General features: G+C 39.1%; 3 protein-coding genes across 18 annotated transcripts in view; all 3 read right to left on the bottom strand.

Annotated features, from left to right (window-relative positions):
* LOC116700010 (dixin-A) overlaps positions 1 to 8,636 on the bottom strand; it is an 11,004-nt gene extending 2,368 nt beyond the window's left edge. The window contains exons 1-18 of one of the 11 annotated variants that reach the window (XM_032532814.1): positions 8,339 to 8,636; positions 7,469 to 7,598; positions 6,622 to 6,747; positions 6,052 to 6,283; positions 5,709 to 5,810; positions 3,677 to 3,789; positions 3,469 to 3,572; positions 2,789 to 2,875; positions 2,430 to 2,483; positions 2,218 to 2,268; positions 2,013 to 2,117; positions 1,795 to 1,848; positions 1,588 to 1,659; positions 1,221 to 1,262; positions 1,016 to 1,081; positions 547 to 693; positions 265 to 328; positions 87 to 183 (exon numbers count right to left, since the gene is read on the bottom strand). In XM_032532814.1, coding sequence (XP_032388705.1) covers positions 87 to 183; positions 265 to 328; positions 547 to 693; positions 1,016 to 1,081; positions 1,221 to 1,262; positions 1,588 to 1,659; positions 1,795 to 1,848; positions 2,013 to 2,117; positions 2,218 to 2,268; positions 2,430 to 2,483; positions 2,789 to 2,875; positions 3,469 to 3,572; positions 3,677 to 3,789; positions 5,709 to 5,810; positions 6,052 to 6,283; positions 6,622 to 6,747; positions 7,469 to 7,598; positions 8,339 to 8,401 — 1,709 coding nt within the window. In that variant the 5' untranslated portion in view covers positions 8,402 to 8,636. Of the gene's footprint in view, positions 1 to 86; positions 184 to 264; positions 329 to 546; positions 697 to 1,015; positions 1,082 to 1,220; positions 1,263 to 1,587; positions 1,660 to 1,794; positions 1,849 to 2,012; positions 2,118 to 2,217; positions 2,269 to 2,429; positions 2,484 to 2,788; positions 2,876 to 3,468; positions 3,573 to 3,676; positions 3,790 to 5,708; positions 5,811 to 6,051; positions 6,284 to 6,621; positions 6,748 to 7,468; positions 7,599 to 8,338 lie in introns of all 11 variants that reach the window. The other 10 variants (XM_032532813.1, XM_032532819.1, XM_032532811.1 and 7 more) reach the window with 10 other exon arrangements.
* A 711-nt stretch (positions 8,637 to 9,347) lies between these two features.
* cfap54 (cilia and flagella associated 54) overlaps positions 9,348 to 18,873 on the bottom strand; it is a 25,088-nt gene continuing 15,562 nt past the window's right edge. For 4 of the 6 annotated variants that reach the window (XM_032532759.1, XM_032532761.1, XM_032532762.1 and 1 more), the window contains 20 exons: positions 18,680 to 18,815; positions 18,190 to 18,319; positions 17,679 to 17,840; positions 17,351 to 17,560; positions 16,826 to 16,913; positions 16,441 to 16,611; positions 16,269 to 16,335; positions 15,925 to 16,110; positions 15,738 to 15,824; positions 15,526 to 15,645; positions 15,100 to 15,147; positions 14,454 to 14,595; positions 14,120 to 14,286; positions 13,801 to 13,955; positions 13,593 to 13,716; positions 13,284 to 13,443; positions 12,332 to 12,489; positions 10,445 to 10,591; positions 10,222 to 10,342; positions 9,348 to 9,698 (listed from right to left, as the gene is read on the bottom strand). In XM_032532759.1, the coding sequence (XP_032388650.1) occupies positions 9,511 to 9,698; positions 10,222 to 10,342; positions 10,445 to 10,591; positions 12,332 to 12,489; positions 13,284 to 13,443; positions 13,593 to 13,716; positions 13,801 to 13,955; positions 14,120 to 14,286; positions 14,454 to 14,595; positions 15,100 to 15,147; positions 15,526 to 15,645; positions 15,738 to 15,824; positions 15,925 to 16,110; positions 16,269 to 16,335; positions 16,441 to 16,611; positions 16,826 to 16,913; positions 17,351 to 17,560; positions 17,679 to 17,840; positions 18,190 to 18,319; positions 18,680 to 18,815 (2,767 nt within the window). In that variant the 3' untranslated portion in view covers positions 9,348 to 9,510. The remainder of the gene's footprint in view (positions 9,699 to 10,221; positions 10,343 to 10,444; positions 10,592 to 12,331; positions 12,490 to 13,283; positions 13,444 to 13,592; positions 13,717 to 13,800; positions 13,956 to 14,119; positions 14,287 to 14,453; positions 14,596 to 15,099; positions 15,148 to 15,525; positions 15,646 to 15,737; positions 15,825 to 15,924; positions 16,111 to 16,268; positions 16,336 to 16,440; positions 16,612 to 16,825; positions 16,914 to 17,350; positions 17,561 to 17,678; positions 17,841 to 18,189; positions 18,320 to 18,679; positions 18,816 to 18,873) is intronic. The other 2 variants (XM_032532764.1, XM_032532760.1) reach the window with 2 other exon arrangements.
* Positions 17,326 to 18,873, bottom strand: part of mia (MIA SH3 domain containing) — a 22,141-nt gene continuing 20,593 nt past the window's right edge. Inside the window, exon 6 of the transcript XR_004334552.1 lies at positions 17,326 to 17,336. The gene's annotated coding sequence lies outside the window, so the exon portion shown is untranslated. The remainder of the gene's footprint in view (positions 17,337 to 18,873) is intronic.

Below are 18,873 nucleotides of genomic sequence, written 5' to 3'. Positions count from 1 at the left end.
ATTGAATTAAAACATCAACAATCTTTGCTCAGCATCGCTTACTGCACCTTTAACAAACACACACACACACACACACACACACACACCTCTTCTGTATATTGATCATGGAAGGTGTTGGGGATTTTCCAGTAAAATAAAGGATTTTAGTGGAGGCAGAAGAACCACTGTGGGATTGGCAAACGTCTGTAATGAACAAGACAAACATAGTTAGTAAACGCATCACATAGTCTGTGTATTTGGGGGATACATGTTGGAACACATTACTTGTGCATGGCCAGGTGTCAGAGTCTGTGTGTTGGCCTCTGCGTCTTGGAGATTTTCCCCTTCCCTACAGTATTCGGAAAAATGTTCACGGCCTTTCATGATTTTAAATCTTTAAATTTTGCCAAAAGTAACATTAACTAATACTATTTTACAATTTAAATGAATTTTATACCATACTCTTCCATTGGTATTCCCTCATCAATCAATAACACGGTCATATCAGATTTTAAAGTGACCATCAGCTGATAATTTAATAAGTTAATTTTGTGCTTGACTTCGTACCCTGTGGGCATGCAGAACATGCAGTCTGTCGATGAGTGATACTATGCCTTGCTCCAGGGTGTCCAGTGTATGGTGCTGCGGGTCGTGGTCTCTGAAGTTGTTCCTCAAACTGCGAAGTGAATCTCTGAGCAGCTGAACCTCTTCTGCCTGCTAACAAAGCACAAAAGCCCTATCAAAAACACAAAAAGCTAATTTTATCGACAACAGCTGTATACACATTTAAAGCCTTTAGTGCTTTTCTTGGACTGTTCTGTCCTGCAAATACTTTATTATTAAAGCAACTGTATTCCAGGTAATTCAAAGCTCACATACAGTAAGCATTTCTTTAACTTACTATTCATGAACAGGGAATCTGGTGTTTCATGTGGTCGAATTATAGTAGCCTAAATACTGAAAGATAATGTGAGTGTTTATCTTTTTAGCAAAATATAAATAACTGAACAGCTTTATTAATATAAACAATGCTTACGTGTGACATAGAGGTAGCTGAATTTCCAGAATAAGAATATCCATTGTTTTCTGTGACAGTGGGAATCTGAGAAAAATTAAATGGGTCAGTTGTGTAATGTTTATCTGAATTCATTGCTGCCTTGTGCAGACTTAAATTGAAACCTAAAAGTACACTGTTTATTAAGAATTTTGAGCAGAAAGAGTTCGTAAAGAAAAAGTACTACCTGCATGCTGTTTTTATGCTCCAACTCTCTTTGCAGTTCACTCTGGCAGAGAGACACACAATCAGACACACACTGATATTATGCTGCTACAACCTAAAACTTAAAACACATATAGTCGATGCCTCGATAGATTGAAGTGACTCATTAATTGAATAAGTAAAGGAGGAAATGAGTAAATTTACACTTTCCTCCTGCATCAAAGTAAGTTTTAGTATTAATTTGCTGATAAAGGGGCTTTTAAAAAGGTGAGTTAATGATTAACTTTTGGTCTGAGATTTTCACAAATAGCATTGAGCTGGACAGAAGATTTTAAATCCATTGTAGCTTGTTTAAGTTCCCTTTTAAATCCTGAAACTGGCTCATGTACCTGCTTTTTTTGACTTTCTTCAAGCTTGTGTTTAAGTTGCTGTAGTAGTCTGTCCTTCTGTCCTATCTCCTTCTGCACCCAGCCAGCCAAAGAGAGAAGGCGGGGTTCATCATTTAGTACAAACTCAACAAACAGATGCTGTGTAAAATGATGTCAGGATGATTAAACTAAGCAAACCATAAAAGGAGAGGGGTTGGAGTAGCTCACCTTGCATTCGCCCCACAGCCTGTTACATTCCTCCAGCTTCCACTGTAGCTCGGACTATTACACATTTTCATAGACGAAAGGAAATTGCAATACACATAAAACATATATAGTACCTCCTGAAAACAGTTTTGTAAAAGAAAATGTAACATGGAGAGTTTACATTCACCATAAACAAAATAAAAATGTAATAAAATGAAATAGATTCATAGATTTTATACGTTCTGGTTGTTTAGTTCCTCCTTCGTCATGCTGGCTCTGAGAAGCTCTTGCTTCATCTGCAGTATTGATGCCTCCTGAGTGCACAGCCTCTGCTGCTGGGCGTCCTGCACATTTACAAACCAACAGAAAGTCAATACTTTGGCCAGCAACCAGAATAATATTCAACTGGGTTATAACACAACTGCAGATCTGACACTGTCTTACCTTGACTCCCTGCAGGTTTCTCATCTCCTGCTTACAGCGTAACAGTTCCCTCTAAAGCAACAGCAAACAACACACTCTGCATTAAATATTAATCACAGGGTGCATTCCAGAAGTGTATTCTCTCAGCCATACAAAATGTGTAAATGTTGCCCTAAAAAAAAGAACATAATGACAGTTTGAAAAGAAAACAAATGATTAAATGATACAATTACCTTCAGCTCCTGAGACTCCTCCATGCTCTGATCCAAACGACTGCGAATGACTACCTGGAAAGAGAGAAGAAAACGGAATGTGTGTTTGAGAACCACAATGGACGTAGAAAGAAGGGAAGTTGATACCCGTGTCACCCTCAGACACACACATAACCGCACGCACCCACACCCACACACGCACACAAGTAAAGAAAAAGAAATGTGATCTGTGCTGAACACAAAGAGCTGTTGGATAGAAAAAAAAAGTAGCAGTTGGCACAGTGAGAGAAGTGAAGTGAGAGAACAGAGAAGGGCCGAAAATGAAATCAAGATTGAAAAAAAAGGATGAAAACATAAAAATAAAAAGGAGACATTCTCACTACCAGTTGCTGTTCAGCATTGCCTTGGTCCAAACTCAAAGACACATCCTGCTCATCCTCAGGCAGCGAACCACGCAGTAGCAGGGCCTTAAAAACACAAAGAGTATAACACCAGTTTGTACTTTGGAGTGAGGTCGCTGTGTTCAGAAAGCTTCGACTAGTTAAAGCATTAGCTGGTAGGTTGTCTATTGCATAAAAAGCACAGCATTTCAATAGCCTAAAAATATTGCCGTAGAAATGCCAAAGTATCCTACTAGAGCCCATCCTCCTCTGCACAGGAGCTGCAACCAACCAGTAGGACTAAAAAGTGGAGCAATATAGACATAATCTTGCACTTGCAGCTTCCATACCCCAAAAACACTGCATGTGCCTGATCTCTAAAGTGCTTTTTCTATTGTACTTTTTTTAAAGATAGATCTCAAAAGCACCTAAGAAATTATTTTTCTAAACATACTAACATCAACATAATTAAGTCAGCCAATAAACGCCTATGGCAGTATTATTGGTAATGTTCATTTACCAGCTTTATGTCCAATATCTTCAAAGAAAATACAGAGCATGCACACACAGCTATTAAACTTTAATATTGATGTCAACATAAGGCTGAAAAAAACAAAAGGACAACAAATTTATATTTATACATTGAGGGTTATCAGAATTAAACCTTCATATGAATGTACCTGTAAAGCAGACACCATTTTACGTGTGTCCTGCACCTCCTTCTCCAACGTTTCACTGAAAGAATCCTCCAACGCCGTCTCCACTACAACGTGAGATGGCTCAGCTACACGCAAACAGATGCACACACACATAACTGTTATTCCATGTCCAATGATAAATCTTAAGGTTTACTAATCAAGGGCCGGTTTGTGGCGAGACAGAACTCACCACTGCTGTCGTGTTGTTGGTGGCCTTCCTGCGGTCTGTCTGAGTGGGTGCTGGGTGGAGCTCTTGGAGATGACAGCGGACTGACGGAGCTGAAGCTCGAGGAGGACAAAATACTGATATATTTTAGAGGAGCTTGTGTGTGCATGTGCACACTTACTTACACGCAGTGTAAATATTGTTTACTATGTGCTACATACTACTTTGACCTGGCTGAGTGACATCTTAATTTGTGTAATATATCTGTAGTAATATGGAATACACATTTGTAAGTAATAAAACTGTCACTCTGAATACATGTCCCACTGAAACCCCTTTCTGCACTCTATAAAAGTGACAGCAACAATGACATTCCCCAAAATCAGACTGTTTTCATAAACAACATATTAATGGAATGTACAATATACAGTCTGTCTTTGACAGCTCTTTGTAACTAATGTTCCTTTTGTTAGAATTCTGGCTCTAGATGGATGGCTTGTAAGAGAGGAGAGGAAATGGGACAGACACAAAGAAAGCAGCATGAGAATGACACAGATTTTCTAAAATCCAAATTTGCCAAGAGGAGCCCTAATCCTTGCCTGCTTTGGCGAATCAAAGCAGTTACAAACTGCATAGTGCCTACAGACACTACACTATTGTAGCACTGTAGAATTGTTATAGTTATGGAGAAAGAAGCATAAACTCACACACTTGCACAGGAATCCACACCCACACTTCCTCATAGTGTCTGGTCTTACCATTTCATCTGGGTCCCCCCCATAGTGGGCTACAAGTGGGCTAAACTGTGCATAACAGTTCCACGGAGCCTAATTTCATCCTGCATGTGGGTCACTGGCATCAGCATCTCAACAAACCCATGACACATGTGATTCTCCTCACTCACATGCTCATATGCCCCACCCCTCACCCTCCGGCTAACTGTCATGGCAACCAATGCAGCAGACACTGCTTGGCATCTCTAACTTAATTAAGCTACATATGGCATCATCAAGTCGTTAATCTTTGTTGAATATCTATTTCTCCACAAAAAATCACATTATCTGTCTACCAATAATGAATGCAAACACTTCTCTTTCCATCATTATAAACTGGTACACACACACACACACACACACACACACACACACACACAATATGAGCACAGCAGAGCATAACTGGACATATGACTGAAGAAGATAAAGACTGGTTGTTTCTTTTTTCTATCATCTGCCTGTGGTTTGCACAGATATGTAGGTAACTGACACGCACGCACGCACGCACGCACATACACTTTTTGTGTGTTAATTTATTGTTCAATCCACTCATTCAACACACACACTTTTTGCTCAGATATGTATGTAACTGAAACGCACGCATGCACGCACGCACGCACGCACGCACACTCACCAATTGACACAAAGTAGTCCCTATCTTGTAAATACTATTTGAACCAATTTAGCACAGTGCCACAAAGTCCCACCCACTGTTCTAGTCTGCTGAGCACTATCTAACAGTCAACCGTGTTGAATGCAGCACTGAGATTCAGTAAAACCAAAACAGAATTTTCACTGCTCGATGAAAGTGTTACAGAAACTAATGCTTTTTGACACATAAAAATGAAACAGCAAATGAGGACTATACTTTCTAATTTTACATTTTACGTTGCATTTGAAAGCACTAAGAGGCTAGTTATCTACTTTTCATCTGAAGATATATTAACCTGAATCAAATCTGCCTGTGACAGTCAAAAATCACTATGTATGTACATATGTATGTATGTACGTACGTACGTACGTACGTACGTATGTATGTATATATATATATATTTATATATATATATGTATGTATGTATGTATGTATGTATGTATATATTATGTATGTGTGTACAGTATGTATGTATGTACAGTATGTGTATATGTATGTTGTTGGATCTCACAGTTAAGACAATATAAAGTTAGTGCGTTTACTCAAGACCATTTGATATTGAACTATATTTAAGGATTCACACAACTGTTTAATTATTATGAGAATTTTGCTTTTTGTAAAAGCAGATTACCTGCTTGGCTGGGTTTTTTCTGGCTCATCTGTAGCTCCTCTTTCATACTGCTCAACAAGTGCACGAACACACACATTCTTTTCCACATCCAACCCCCAGCCACTAAAAGATGACAAAGCAGAGGTAGTTTATTTATAAATAAGAACTGGTACACAGTTCTGATATTAAATGTAAAGAGACAAGCCTTATTTTGGCAGTTTGGTGGTTTGTTTGTCCACCAGAGGACAGCAAAGACTACATGTTTATCTAACAAATGATTGCTCTGGCAGAGAACATTTTGATATTACAGAAAAACAATAACAGGGGTTTGTGTCTATGTTTATGATTATTGCTGCCATCATACCTGTGGATACGTGTGGTGCATGTAGCCTGCGAGGCATCAAGTCGTGCTGATGCCAGTGCAACCGCAGCACTTTGTGCTAGTGCAACAGTGGAGAGAGGGTTGTGGCTGGCAGGGTTTGTTGACAAACCCCTCCCACTTATTGAAGCAGCCCTGTGATTGGCTGAGGGTTTGAAGTGGGCAGCCAGAGCCAGAATTATCCTCATTATAGATTTCAGATTACCTTCAACAATGTCTGTAAAAAGAAAGATAACATATGTCCCCTCAGTAATGACCTAGAGATGTACAGTATTACATTCCAATACACAGTATTAACATGGGATGCCAATATGAAAGCTTTATAATAGAAAAAATGAACTTTTTTTTTTTTTAACTGCACACTAGGTTGCACATTGTCACTGTTTCCCTAATGCACATGGAGAAATAAGTATTTGTCACAATACAAATATGTAATTTTTTAGACATGGAGTTGATCAAATCTTTTCATTATAATATAGGTTCAGCAACCAGAAAAGTGTAGGTACACCTGCTTTCGAAATGAAGAAAGACAGAGTAAGAAAAAATAATTTTTACCTCTTGCAGATATGTGTGGCATGCGTATGTGTCTGGAGGAAATGAACTGCAAGACTTGCTCCACATTGTTCCGGCTTTCCTCTTTAGTTTGTGGAGCAACATGCACTTTTTCCAGCACTTCCCCAGCTGCCAATTTGAATGAGATTTTAGAGAAAGAGAGAGAGAGAGAGAGAGAGAGAGAGAGAGAGAGAGAGAGAGAGAGAGAGAGAGAGAGAGAGAGGAGATAAAATAATTAGAAAAAGAAATTGACAATGGAACTATAGGTTGGGCATTTTCATTGGTATCATATGAGCAATAATAAAGTAGATTTCATCTTCAAAGAAAGCATATTATATTCAAACATTTTTAGAGCAGTAATTTATTATGTAAATTTGTGTCGCTTGTATATAAATGTGTGAGAATGTGTTACATACATCATTTCATTCATTCATTCAATTGCTGTTATTTAAGAATGGTGGAACAATATAATTTGCTCCAAAAGCACAAATTTCCTGTCACAGTTTATATCCAATTTTTGCTCATCGATAACAGCAAATTACGTTTAACCATGTATCACGCTAATTTAATGGTCCACCAAATCAAGTTCCTTCCAGAGATCATTTTGCAGGGCACTGCGCCCGGAACTAGCTTAAAGACAATTGTCATTTGTTTAAAGAAATGCAAACAATCCAGAGCTTTTTTTAATCACAGAACGTATACATATGTGTGGAGTAGCCAGACCTTACTCCAAATGCCTTACTAAAAGGGCAATACAACCTAAAAAAGATATTTAGAAAAAGTTTAATCTTCTGACACCAATATTACTACACCACATGAGCAATTTGTGTGTGTGGAAATGTGTATTTACCAACTATCTCTATGAGCTGTGTGAGCACCACCCCATCCTGCAGATCATGCCTGAGGTTTGTGATAGGCTTTAGGCCTGGTTTCCTCTTCAGCTGAGAGTTCACCCAGGAAACATAGGCCGCCAGCTGCTGCTGCAATCCATCAATCAGATACACGCAATTCCAATAAACAACAGAGGAACATATACACAAACACACAGTTTAGAATGGGGGCCAAAAAAGGCTGAGACCGTGGTGTGACAACTGAGTTCCTTTGTTTATTATGTTGGGACAGGAGAGAGGGGGGCAGGGTCAGTCTATTGTCTCACTGCCTATTAAATGTTACTTTCGTTGTAAAGGCCAATCATATAATCCCGTGTTCAGTCCAGACTTACATTGTTTACCATGCTCCAACTGTATTTCACACGGTTACGTTACTCTACCTCTGCAGATTCTGTTTAGTCACGTGACAGCCCGTCGTCCGGGATACAATACAAAAAACGCACCCCATTTTGAACAGAAAACATTACACTTAACCGCTAAACTTAAATATGTTTGGTTTGTTTGTGGCTTATTAATACACATTCTAAAGTAACTCGGCTATCTTATTTGCTGAAAACCATTACACTTAACGTTTTGCTAGCGATTATACCAGCTACCTAACTAAATTGCTTCTTTTTTTAAAAACTAACGTTAACGTTACTGACTTAATTGGACAAACTGCGGAAATTTGTTATTTCTACCTGAAGCTGTGGCACTTTATTGCAAAGTTGTCTAACGATTGTTAGATGGTTTGCAATTTTAAGTGGCTTCCGCTTGCTAAATTATGGCTTAGTCTACCTAGCTAACTTAATAAATATCAACATTAGTAACGCTTGATAAACGTTAGCTACCTCATTAAAGCCCCCATGAAGAACCTCATCCAGCAAACTTCCTCTAGAAAGTGAGGCGATCATCTTTTAACTCGAAAACCCATTTAAGCTAGCTAGCTGGCTAGCTTTACTGACTCCCACACGACTCGCCTGGAACTACAGACAGACCCCGTTTCTAGCTGCTGCTGTACTCCAGCAAACGTCAACAAACCGAGACAATTGAGGGATCGGAGGAGACGGCTGCTGCCGTTATTCTGGCTGAGAGACCGGTGTCAAGTCACCCACCAACGCTGACATACATGGCTTCCGGTTACAACTTTCAGAATAAAACTGCACTTGACAAACATTTCCGGAATTCACACCAAGAGCTCTTGGTGTCTTATGTCTTGTCATGGCATGAAAGTAATATGTTATTGGTAAATAACCCAATGTCATACAATGGTATTTTAAGTTTTCGTTTTTTTAAAGATATTTTATAACTAAAACGCCACCATTCTTGTATTTGGTTCTTAATTTTAAGTCATTAAGGAAGAAGGATAATAAGCTTTAGCTACAATCCATAAGCATCATGTGAACAAAAATGTAGCCCTATCATCCAAATTAAGCTGAAATGTGTTCCACAGATGGTTTAATACAATAATAACACCTATTTTTACAGATGATGGCAAATAAATCTCATTTTGTAATGTTTGCATCAATGATCCCTATGATTTACAGTGTTTAATTATAGTATAGTTCCTCATACTCCTTTTCAAACATGTAAGATTTAATTTGTGTTCATGATCATTTATTCATTAAGTTTGTGTTTAGGTGTATGCATATTGTTAATTTCATTTTATTGTTATTTTGGTTTTTATTTTATTATATTTATTTTTTTAACATATTCAAAATAAAATATGAACAATATAGATATTATATTTATATACATAATACAACATTTAAAAATATTCAGCTTATAAACTGTAACATTAAACTGATCCTGTGTATTATAAATAACGTGCTTAGCCTTTCAAGAAATACAGTACTTCAGTTCTTAATTACAAAGTTTATTAAGTAATGTGTCATTACACCAGGTTACCTACAGTATTCTTGCTTAAACCAAGCATGGCCCTATACCAACTACAGCATCTAGCTATGTTTTTCAATAGGCACAAGACAGATCAAGAACAGTGAAATCCATTTTGAGTCTTATTTTACTCTGGCTTTCTGGCTGAGCATGGGTGGCTTGTAGGTCTGGAGGTGCTTGGGTTGTTCAGAGATGGAACTGGTGCTTGAGAGTCTCTTTCAGTTTGGCTGGACTGATGTAAACACTGCCTGGAAGGGGACTGTGATGACTGGGTAGAGACTGGTATTTGCACGGTGCTGAGATCCAGAATGTGACCTGCAGAAACAGCGCAAGAACTGGGTTTTGAGTTTTTATATGTGCTGCAATCACATTTTAATATTATTTAATTATTAATCATAGAGCTTGAGTCCATGTTTCATATTTTTCTGATGGGGTCAATTTTGAGAGGAATTTTTAATTTCAGACTGTTGATTGTGTTGTGTTTTTAGCACCATGGTTAGAGAGATGGCAGTGTCGGCTGGTCAGTCTGTGACTTTGGTCCAGAATAAATTATCTCAAAATCTACTGGACAGATTGCCATGAAACTGTAAGTGGTCTTTTGTGTTAAGTGCTAATTAGCAATTGTTATGCTAAACCCAGATAGTGAACATGGTAAACATAAGCAGTTAAACTTAAAATACAATAGAAAACATTGTTATTGTGAACAGGTTAGCTTGCTAATGCTAATGGAGCTTGTACAGAGACACTGTTGTGGCTATGGCTCTTTGTCTTCTTCGCACAAAAATGTCGAAAAGTGTAAAAGAAAAAAGAAAAAAAAAAGAAAATTTCTTTTATTTACCTATTCTCAAAGTTGTCTGATCCAGCATGGTGAGGTAAGGGAGGTAGATGTTGCTGGGTCCAGGAGGAGAGAAAGACATTTTTCCATCATCCAACACCACACTCTGACCAAAAATACACAGCTGAAAGAAATGGAGAAAGAGCACTAAGGTGCTAATACTAATACTGACAAATACAAGTATATCTGTGTGTGTGTGTGTGTGTGTGTGTGTGTGTGTGTGTACCTGCTTTTTCAGTAGTTTCTGTGTCAGTTTTAGAAGTGTGGTGCTCTGTACTCCTCTTAGGTCGCTGAGCAGCAGAGTGGCCCTAGCCAGAGTCACACTGGACCCTGGTGGCATGCACGTCCGTCCTGACAGCAGGGTCATTGCTTCCTACTCACATGCATTCAGAGACAAAACAAACCAGCACTCTGATTACTTTTAATAATTACACTTTCTACCACATTATATATATCATATCAAATAGTTGAAGGTCATGACAACATTGGGTAAAACTCTTGAGATCAAAATCTCACTTATTTTAGGTTGTTGCTTTAACTCACAACAGTGAGGCACTCTGTAATCCAAATGGCCTTGATCTAATAGTGGTTAGTACACTGCATAGTAGCTGCAGCAAAAGCAGTAATCATTATTCAATCACCTCATTTCCAAAATTCCTCCTCCACAAACTGTAACTAAGAGTAACTATAGTAGCTAGCCTGTACTCACCTTTAGCTACTATATCACTTGTCCTCTACTACTGTCTATCAAAGTATTTTTACATCTGTAAAGAGCCAAACGATGAGTAAATAGCCTTTCAACATGTGCTAAAAGGAGTCTGAAACCTTCAGTTTCACTCAATTACAGCTACCATAAAGCCTCCTCTGTTGTTTTAATTGCTAATCATCTTTCCTTGAAAGACAAAATGTATCCCCAAAGGACAGAATCAGTAGTGCTAGATAAACCATCTGTGGAATTGTCATTTATCACAAATCATTTAGGAGAACCCATACTCAGAAAATAGCAGTAGATTTGATATTCAGAACAACAAGGCTCAGTGAACCAAGTGGCTGTAATTGTATAGTGGTCAGTACGCTGCGTTGTGGCTGAAGCAACCCCGGTTAGAATCAGTGGTCACGGCAGCTATGTTAAGCTGCTTTTACGTGGTTGCTCTAAATTACTCCATCCTCTCCTTCATTTTACATAGTTGGAAACTGGACAGCTTATGCTAAAAGTCCTGCACGCAGCCCCATATTTTGCAACTACACCACCAATAATTTGACTGGCCTTCTCCACACTTGTCAACAAAGACCACGACTGTTTGCATGCAATGGAGTGAGAAACAATGTGATCCCAACAAATAGATCATGTTGGGCTAGTGGCACCTTTTCAGCTATTAAATCACTTGTCCCACATTTTCAATATTCCTCCTCCTCAAAGTAACTTTACATCTGTAAAGAGCCAAACAATAAGTAAATAGCCTTTCAAAATGTGTTAAAATGAGTCTGAACCCTTCAGTTTCAGCATCTGTTGCTATTCAATTACTTGTTCCTCCTTTCCAATATTCCTCCTCTATAAACTCTCAGGTACATCAGAATTAGATGTAGAGATATCAGGAGGGATTTCTTCTATATGTCCCTAACATAACCCATGTCTACAAACTCCAGGTAATGGAGGGAATTTATTTGGAAGGATTGAATTCCCTTTTTCACCACACCTCACATTAAAAATAAACCACTCTGTTTCCAACAGCAGTGCATTTAAATGCTAATCATTCTTACATGTTCTAGTCATGTGAAACTATTACTACCGGTATGTTTTGGGAGTATATATATATATGTTTAGGCTTTAGAGAAATTTAAGGTTATGAATTTTCAGGAGGATATCAGGATATCAGAAGAAGTTACTGATTGCCTGAAAAAAACTGGCAACCACAAACTAGCATAATAATGAACCTCCCAGTCTTAAACAACAGATGGTCATAGGGATACCGTATATGTGATGGATAAACTTAAGTTTGAAAACTGTGTCACTGCAAACAATGAGGACACTATCATACCTGGAACCAGATAAATCCAAGGACAATGTGGACAAATTCAAAACTAAGAAATGGGTCTGAGTGTGTGCTGGTACCTGCAGCATTGCCATACTGTCATCAATCTTGCCTCTCCGTGCTTCCAATTCTGCACCTTCCACCATCAAAAGGGCTTGACTATCGAGGTCTCGCCATCGTCCACATTCATCAAGACCGTCCTGTAACGCCCGAGCTGCTTCCTCATAGAAGTTCTTACCTTGACGCGCACACACACACACACACACACACACACACACACAATATCCAATATTCAACATTCTATCACTGACCTATATTCAGCTAATGAAGCTATGAAGTCTACAGATTATTTCTCATTAGTTAAAGGTGCTTTAAGCGATGTCACGCATGTTTTAGGCTACAACATTTGTTGTCACATACAGCAAACATCTCCTCACTATCCGCGAGCAGCCTGTCACCAGAACACACTGTAAAGAGACGCGGTCTCTGTAGACAGCCCAGGGTCTACAACAAAAACAAACTGTGCCCACCTGTACCACGAAGCAGACACAAACAGTGTTCCAGCGTTCCAGCCAATTACCAACAAGACGTGTGTCAGGGGTGGGGGGTTATTGCGCGGAAGGATAAAAGGGAGAAAGAGGGGACGAGATGAGGAGAAGGAAGGGGCAAGCTAGTCTCGTTTTGTTTGAAAACACTTTTAACGACAACAAGAAGTAACATCACCCAACATTGCTTAGAGCACCTTTAACTGTTGGAAGGTGCTGAAAATACGTTCTATAAAAACAATTTTTTTCTAATACAAAAATCGTCTGGTTACACATAATAGACCAAGCATTGTTATGTTAAACAATAAAACGAAACAAAGTAAAGTAGTCATCCATGTTTTTGTCAAGTTTACATTCAGTACTATTTAGCATAAGAGGAAAAATAACAATTTGTAATCGTTATATTTCCTAATATTATTCCAACTGTTTTAGCCTACAACACACCACTCAGAAAAAAAATAAAGAGCAGCACAACACATGATCAAACCTGGAAAAAGAGCAGCAGTGCCAGGGATGTGTGCAGCCAGGCTGCGGACCAGAGCCAGGCGGCAACGCAGCCACAGAGAAACTCCAATTCTCTCACTGGCCTCAACTGCTCTGGGACAGTCTCCATCCACAGGGTTTGACACACTGCAATCTTCAGTACCCTGTAGACAGTATATTACACATATAAACACATGCATATACACACCATCAATTAAACCCCATTTTACTGCACTAAAAATACTTGAAAAAAAAAGTAGTTTATAAGTTTATTTTATATTTTTTATGTAATGCAGTTATATAAATATGCTACCCATACACTTCTAGTCCTGGCATGTGGGATCTCAGACTCAGGTTTCTGAGACCCAGGTATGATTCCTCCCATAATTACAGGAGACGTTTGCAGAAGCACCAAGGATGAAATGGCCATCTCAGAACTGAAGGAGGAAGTTAGGGGGTTAGGATAGTCAGGAAATTCAAACATGCTTGTAAACAAGTATTTCTACATAACACTGTTGTACCTTTGGGTAGCATGTCCTTGCTGCAAGTATAGGTTGGCCTTTAGAAGATTGGACTCTATTGCCAGTTCCAGATTTTCCATTTCACTACAGCACTGAGATGTGAGCTGCTGCGAAATGGAGTGAAACAAGGAGGAAGCTCCTTCTAGCAAAAGGAACTTCAACAGAGAAGATGACAAATAAGAGCAAGGTGAAACAAACAAGTTAGAAAAAAAATTGCTTTAATATTTAGGGTAAGGTGCAAAAAATAAATGACTAAATTTACAGTTATTGGCAAACCCCTAAAGGAAAGATCTGTTTAAAAATCCCCAAGAAGTCTTACCTTTATCCTTTCTGGAGTACGCTTTTCCTTCTTGGTATCAAGGGTCAGCACTTTTGGCTCTCCTGTATTTAGACAGGAGCCCTCATTGTCCAGCATGTCTGATTCCACAGGTTTTGACTTCACCGAACAACTTTTTATGCTGGCACAAGCTTCTCCTTCAACAGCATCTGAAAGACATTTCCACTGTTAGTATATAATAACCTATTTAATCCACAGTGACTTTTTTAGAATTAAATCCAATTAGTTGTATTTAAAGTGAATGTGAACACATACACAAATATGACAAACAACATAAATATGAAAAAAAAATAACATGGAATGGGACCTTACAGACCTGGCACAGGAGGGTTATGTACAGTGTTACTGAGTGCCAGGACAAGTTGAACACGAGCAAGGTTGAATCGGAGGCATAATGTGGATCCATACATCATGCTGACATCTGGAGCAAAGTCACAGTTCACAAGTTCCTCCAAGGCCTAACCACAAACCACAACCACACAAACTACATTAACTTTATGTATTTGTTAATTTGACATATTTAATGCTGAAACAGTACAGTAGCACAGAGACAGATAACAAGTCAATATTGCATTGTTTGCCTACTGATAGAAGGGTGTGTGTGTGTGTGTGTGTGTGTGTGTGTGTGCGTGAGTGTGTGTGCGTGCGTGCGTGTCAGTACATTCATAAGAGTGTTTGGCTGCTTTGGACTATCAATTTCAAATGAGTCAGGAAGACCAGAAGACAAAATGGCGGAGGGGTGGGTTTGGAATGAGATGATTCTATTATATTCTATTTAAAAAAAGAAAATTGCACCTGACCAAACTGTGGCAGTATGGTTATTCCTTTTAAGAATGGTTTATGTACCACCAAATGCAATGTGAGATTTAATTGTTCATCTAAATTGGAATACTTGACATAATCACACTAATGCAATGCCCCCAGATCTTCAGAAATGTAAAGAAATTCTACGTAGATAGTACCTCAGCATTGTCCAGGAGAGATTTGTTGCTGTAGAACGTCTTCACAGGCTGTACAAAAAGCACAATTTATAGTATCTAATCAAATGTTGGCATTTATAAACCAACAACACAACAATAACTTCAATATTGTGCAGAGGTAGCAATAGAAATAATATTTAATTTGACAGTCTTCCAGAAATACTGTATACTCTGTGTTAAAATTAGGAACACATGACTCTCAAAGAGGGTTGCAAGCAAACAACCCATGTCTTCATATATTCCATAAAAGATTCAGATTTACAGTATTATAAACACATGGTCAACATTGTAACTAAAAGTAAACATGAAAAATATGTCAACAATAGAGAGATGCAACACTACCAACATGACCAGTTCACACAGGCTAAGAGAGAAAAATGCAAAGAGGTAACATAGGTGTGTTTTTACCTGGAGATTGTCTTTGGTAATGTAGTGTCCATGAGGCAGAAAGACCCCTTTTCCTTGTGTGAGCTCAACTGTCTCCTTTACAGCTTCAGTGAACAGACACAGTTCGGTAAGGGCACGGATCTGCAGAAGACACCAACACAGACTGAAAACTCCACTAGAACTACGGCAGATTTTTTTTTTTACATGTTTGTGTAGAAGACACAAATGCTGACCTTAAGTATTTTGCCCTCAACAGTGCGTTTGAGATCTCTGCAAACAGTCCCTACAAAATGTAGGTAAAGGGCTAGCATGGGCAGTAGCTGAAATTATAACCACAATTTAACAGGTTTATTGTTTATCATGAGCATTGCGTTTCAAAATGAGGACAGAAAGAAAATATGTATATGTGTATATGAGTACCGTGATGTAGTAGCCTGTGGTGAAAAGCCAGTGGCAGACGAAGTTAAGGCTGGTTACAGTGGTGCCGAGGTGAACCCTGTGGGGTTCAGAGAAAAGGTCGACTCCAGGGAGAAGTTCATCTCCGATGTTGTGATAGGCGTACTGGAGATTGGCCTGGGGCTGAGCCAGGAAGCAACACAACACACACTAGGGAAGTGGGCCAGACACACAAACAGCCCATGTCAAAATGAATGCACACAAACACACACAATAATACTTTCATCATTTCCTCAATGTTGCATTTTGCAACAAAAGTAAAAACCATGTTTATGAGGAGAGAAATTGACATCCTCTGGAAGTTTTACCTTAAAGAGGTGTGCAGACATGAGACAGCACTTGGTCCGTTGGCTGATATCAGACGTTAAGATATACCTGTAGATCAAAACACATCCCTTAGGAGCAGGTCAATTTTAAAGAGGTATGCTAGCAAAACACGCAAAAACACATCACATCAATGATGAACCTCATTAAACCTACTGTGCAATTTTAGCAGTGAGCCCAGCAGCCTGTAGACATCCCCAAATGCCAGCCTGTTTCAGGGTTTGTTGCAGGGAGCCACCACCGAAGAACACGCCATCCCATTTCTCTACTGCTCCTGAGCTTTGTAAGGCACAATCTACAGCTTTACTCCAGTGTGAGTGGGCTGCCCTGGAGATAAAAGACAGGGAGGAATGAAATTAGTATGAGAATGTAGAGTAAAGTAAATCAGAAAAGCTTGACTTAGACTTGTTCTGTATAATTGCAGGTAATATAATAAAAGGATGTTGAGTTCAACTCACTCACTCACTCACTCACTCACTCACTCACTCACTCACTCACTCACTCACTCACTCAACCAACCACTCAACCAACAAATTCTAACCGTGTGTTTCCATTGTAGAACTGTAGGTTTCCCATTTCATGTAGTGCCAGAATTCTGAGAGAGTCGTGGTTGTTGGCCTGGAGATATTCTAAAGAAAAGTTGTATGGAGATGCGGAGATAAGAAAGAGCTTTATAACCCTAACAGACTGGCACATACTTTATCCAGATATCCCATGCTTTTATCTTGTAATATACAGTAGTCTGCTGCTATAACACTTTTTTTTAATTTAACCTTTATTTATTCAGGGAAGGTTCACTGAGAGACAGTCTCTCTTTTGCAGGAACACCCTGATCATTCAAATTCATACCTGGAAGCTGCCCAGTACAACACAGTACAACACAGTCTGATCTGTTGGCCACTGAGCAGCTCTACTGGAGTTCCACTAACCTACCAAATTGGAGGACACAGTGGCAAACAGGGGCTCCACTAACTCAGTGTCCCACCTATTGACAACTTAAAATACATGCCCTCATCATGTAAAGTGTGCCATAGACGTCTGTATTTTAAGTACTTTGTGCTCTTACTATTGGAGGTGGAGTAAGCAGCGATGACAGTCGACATGTGGTCAGGGCTGATAGGGAGGCTGTAGAGAGCATCTGGAGTACTGTAGTCTTCCTCGGTCAGGTCACAAGGTTGGATGTTAGGTGTAGGCATAATTAAAGGACTGAACTCAACCAGGCTTGCTGAATGGCTGAGACTTCTGCTCTGACAGGGTATCGACTGTTCCGCAAAGCCTGGAGAGAGACACAAGTAGAGTCAAACAAGAGGGTCAAACAGTTGTTGTTGTTGTTGTGTGTGTGTGTGTGTATGTATGTGTGTGTGTTAATGTCAATCAATCAGTGCTGAACTCACAGGGCTTTGTGTATGCAAGAAGTAGCAGCAGTAATGAGCGACTATGGTGGAAGACCTGAAGACAATGTGGTCTTCTCTCAAGAGCTTGACGATAACAGCTCAGTGTGTCTTCTACATCCAGGGGAACGCACACAAGGGACATGGAGTGCTGCATCTCTGCACCTTAGACACAGAACATATATGCATTATAACGTTATACATGCAAACACAGTACACACTTTCTACTTTCTGTCTATGAAACCTTTTGGTAATTTTGCACAATTCACACCCTAGTATGTCATCGTTCCACCATTTCTGTGTTAATAGGGGTCCAAGCCCGAGGAGGTTGGGAACCATGTTTGAAAGGCAACGTGGTTCACAGATCCAGCAGAGCTGGGGAACCCTTTTGTAATATTTTTGTAATATTTGAAAAGTTTCAATTGTAGGGCAGCCAACATCATTTACAACTGTCTACAAACAATGTTTGTGTGATTAAAATATTCTGACATGACATGAGGCTGGCTGTTCAGACCTTTAAGGTCAACTGCTCCTCGAGGAGTGTAGTTTGTGGGTGTTGCTTTTTTGTGAATTGGCAATTGCTGTGCAGGGTGAGGGGTCCACCCAATGAGCAGCTGGGAGCCTGCGTAGCTCCTGTAAGTTACCTGAAATATAGAAAACAAAGCAGCACATACTGTATATACACATACAGTACAATAAACACAATGCATAAGTGTACACAAAAGAGATCATTCATTTAAACACATGAATATGTTTCTAGATTCTAAGGTGTTGAAAGCTGTTCAAACTCTTATAGACATTATCATCATATTTCATAAACTTTAAAAAAAAGCTTTAAAATAATTTGGGTATTTCTTTTATTTTGTGTTAATAAAGTAAAACAATATCCCACAATATTTGTTAAAAAAGTATTTGTTTTATTGGGTTGCTTTTCATTTTTGGGACTTTTTGAATATAGCATCCTACAATGCTTGAATATGTTTCTGTGTGTAGGTATGGAATACCTCCTTGCCAGTGGCCTTCTGTGTCTTGACATGGTGTGGTTGAGGGACCCCAGGTCCTCTACAAGAATCAATCCTTTCAAGAAGTCTCCTCTGAGCATAGACTATTAGAGGAGTTGTGATCAACGCATAACGCTCCCTGGGACACGTATGCACGCACACACACACGCACACGCACACGCACACACACACACACA

This window comes from Etheostoma spectabile, chromosome 13 (genome assembly GCF_008692095.1).
Source record: "Etheostoma spectabile isolate EspeVRDwgs_2016 chromosome 13, UIUC_Espe_1.0, whole genome shotgun sequence".
Lineage (NCBI taxonomy): Eukaryota > Metazoa > Chordata > Actinopteri > Perciformes > Percidae > Etheostoma > Etheostoma spectabile.
The sequence above is the reverse complement of the archived record's forward strand: the minus strand, read 5'-3'. Positions and strand labels throughout refer to the sequence as shown.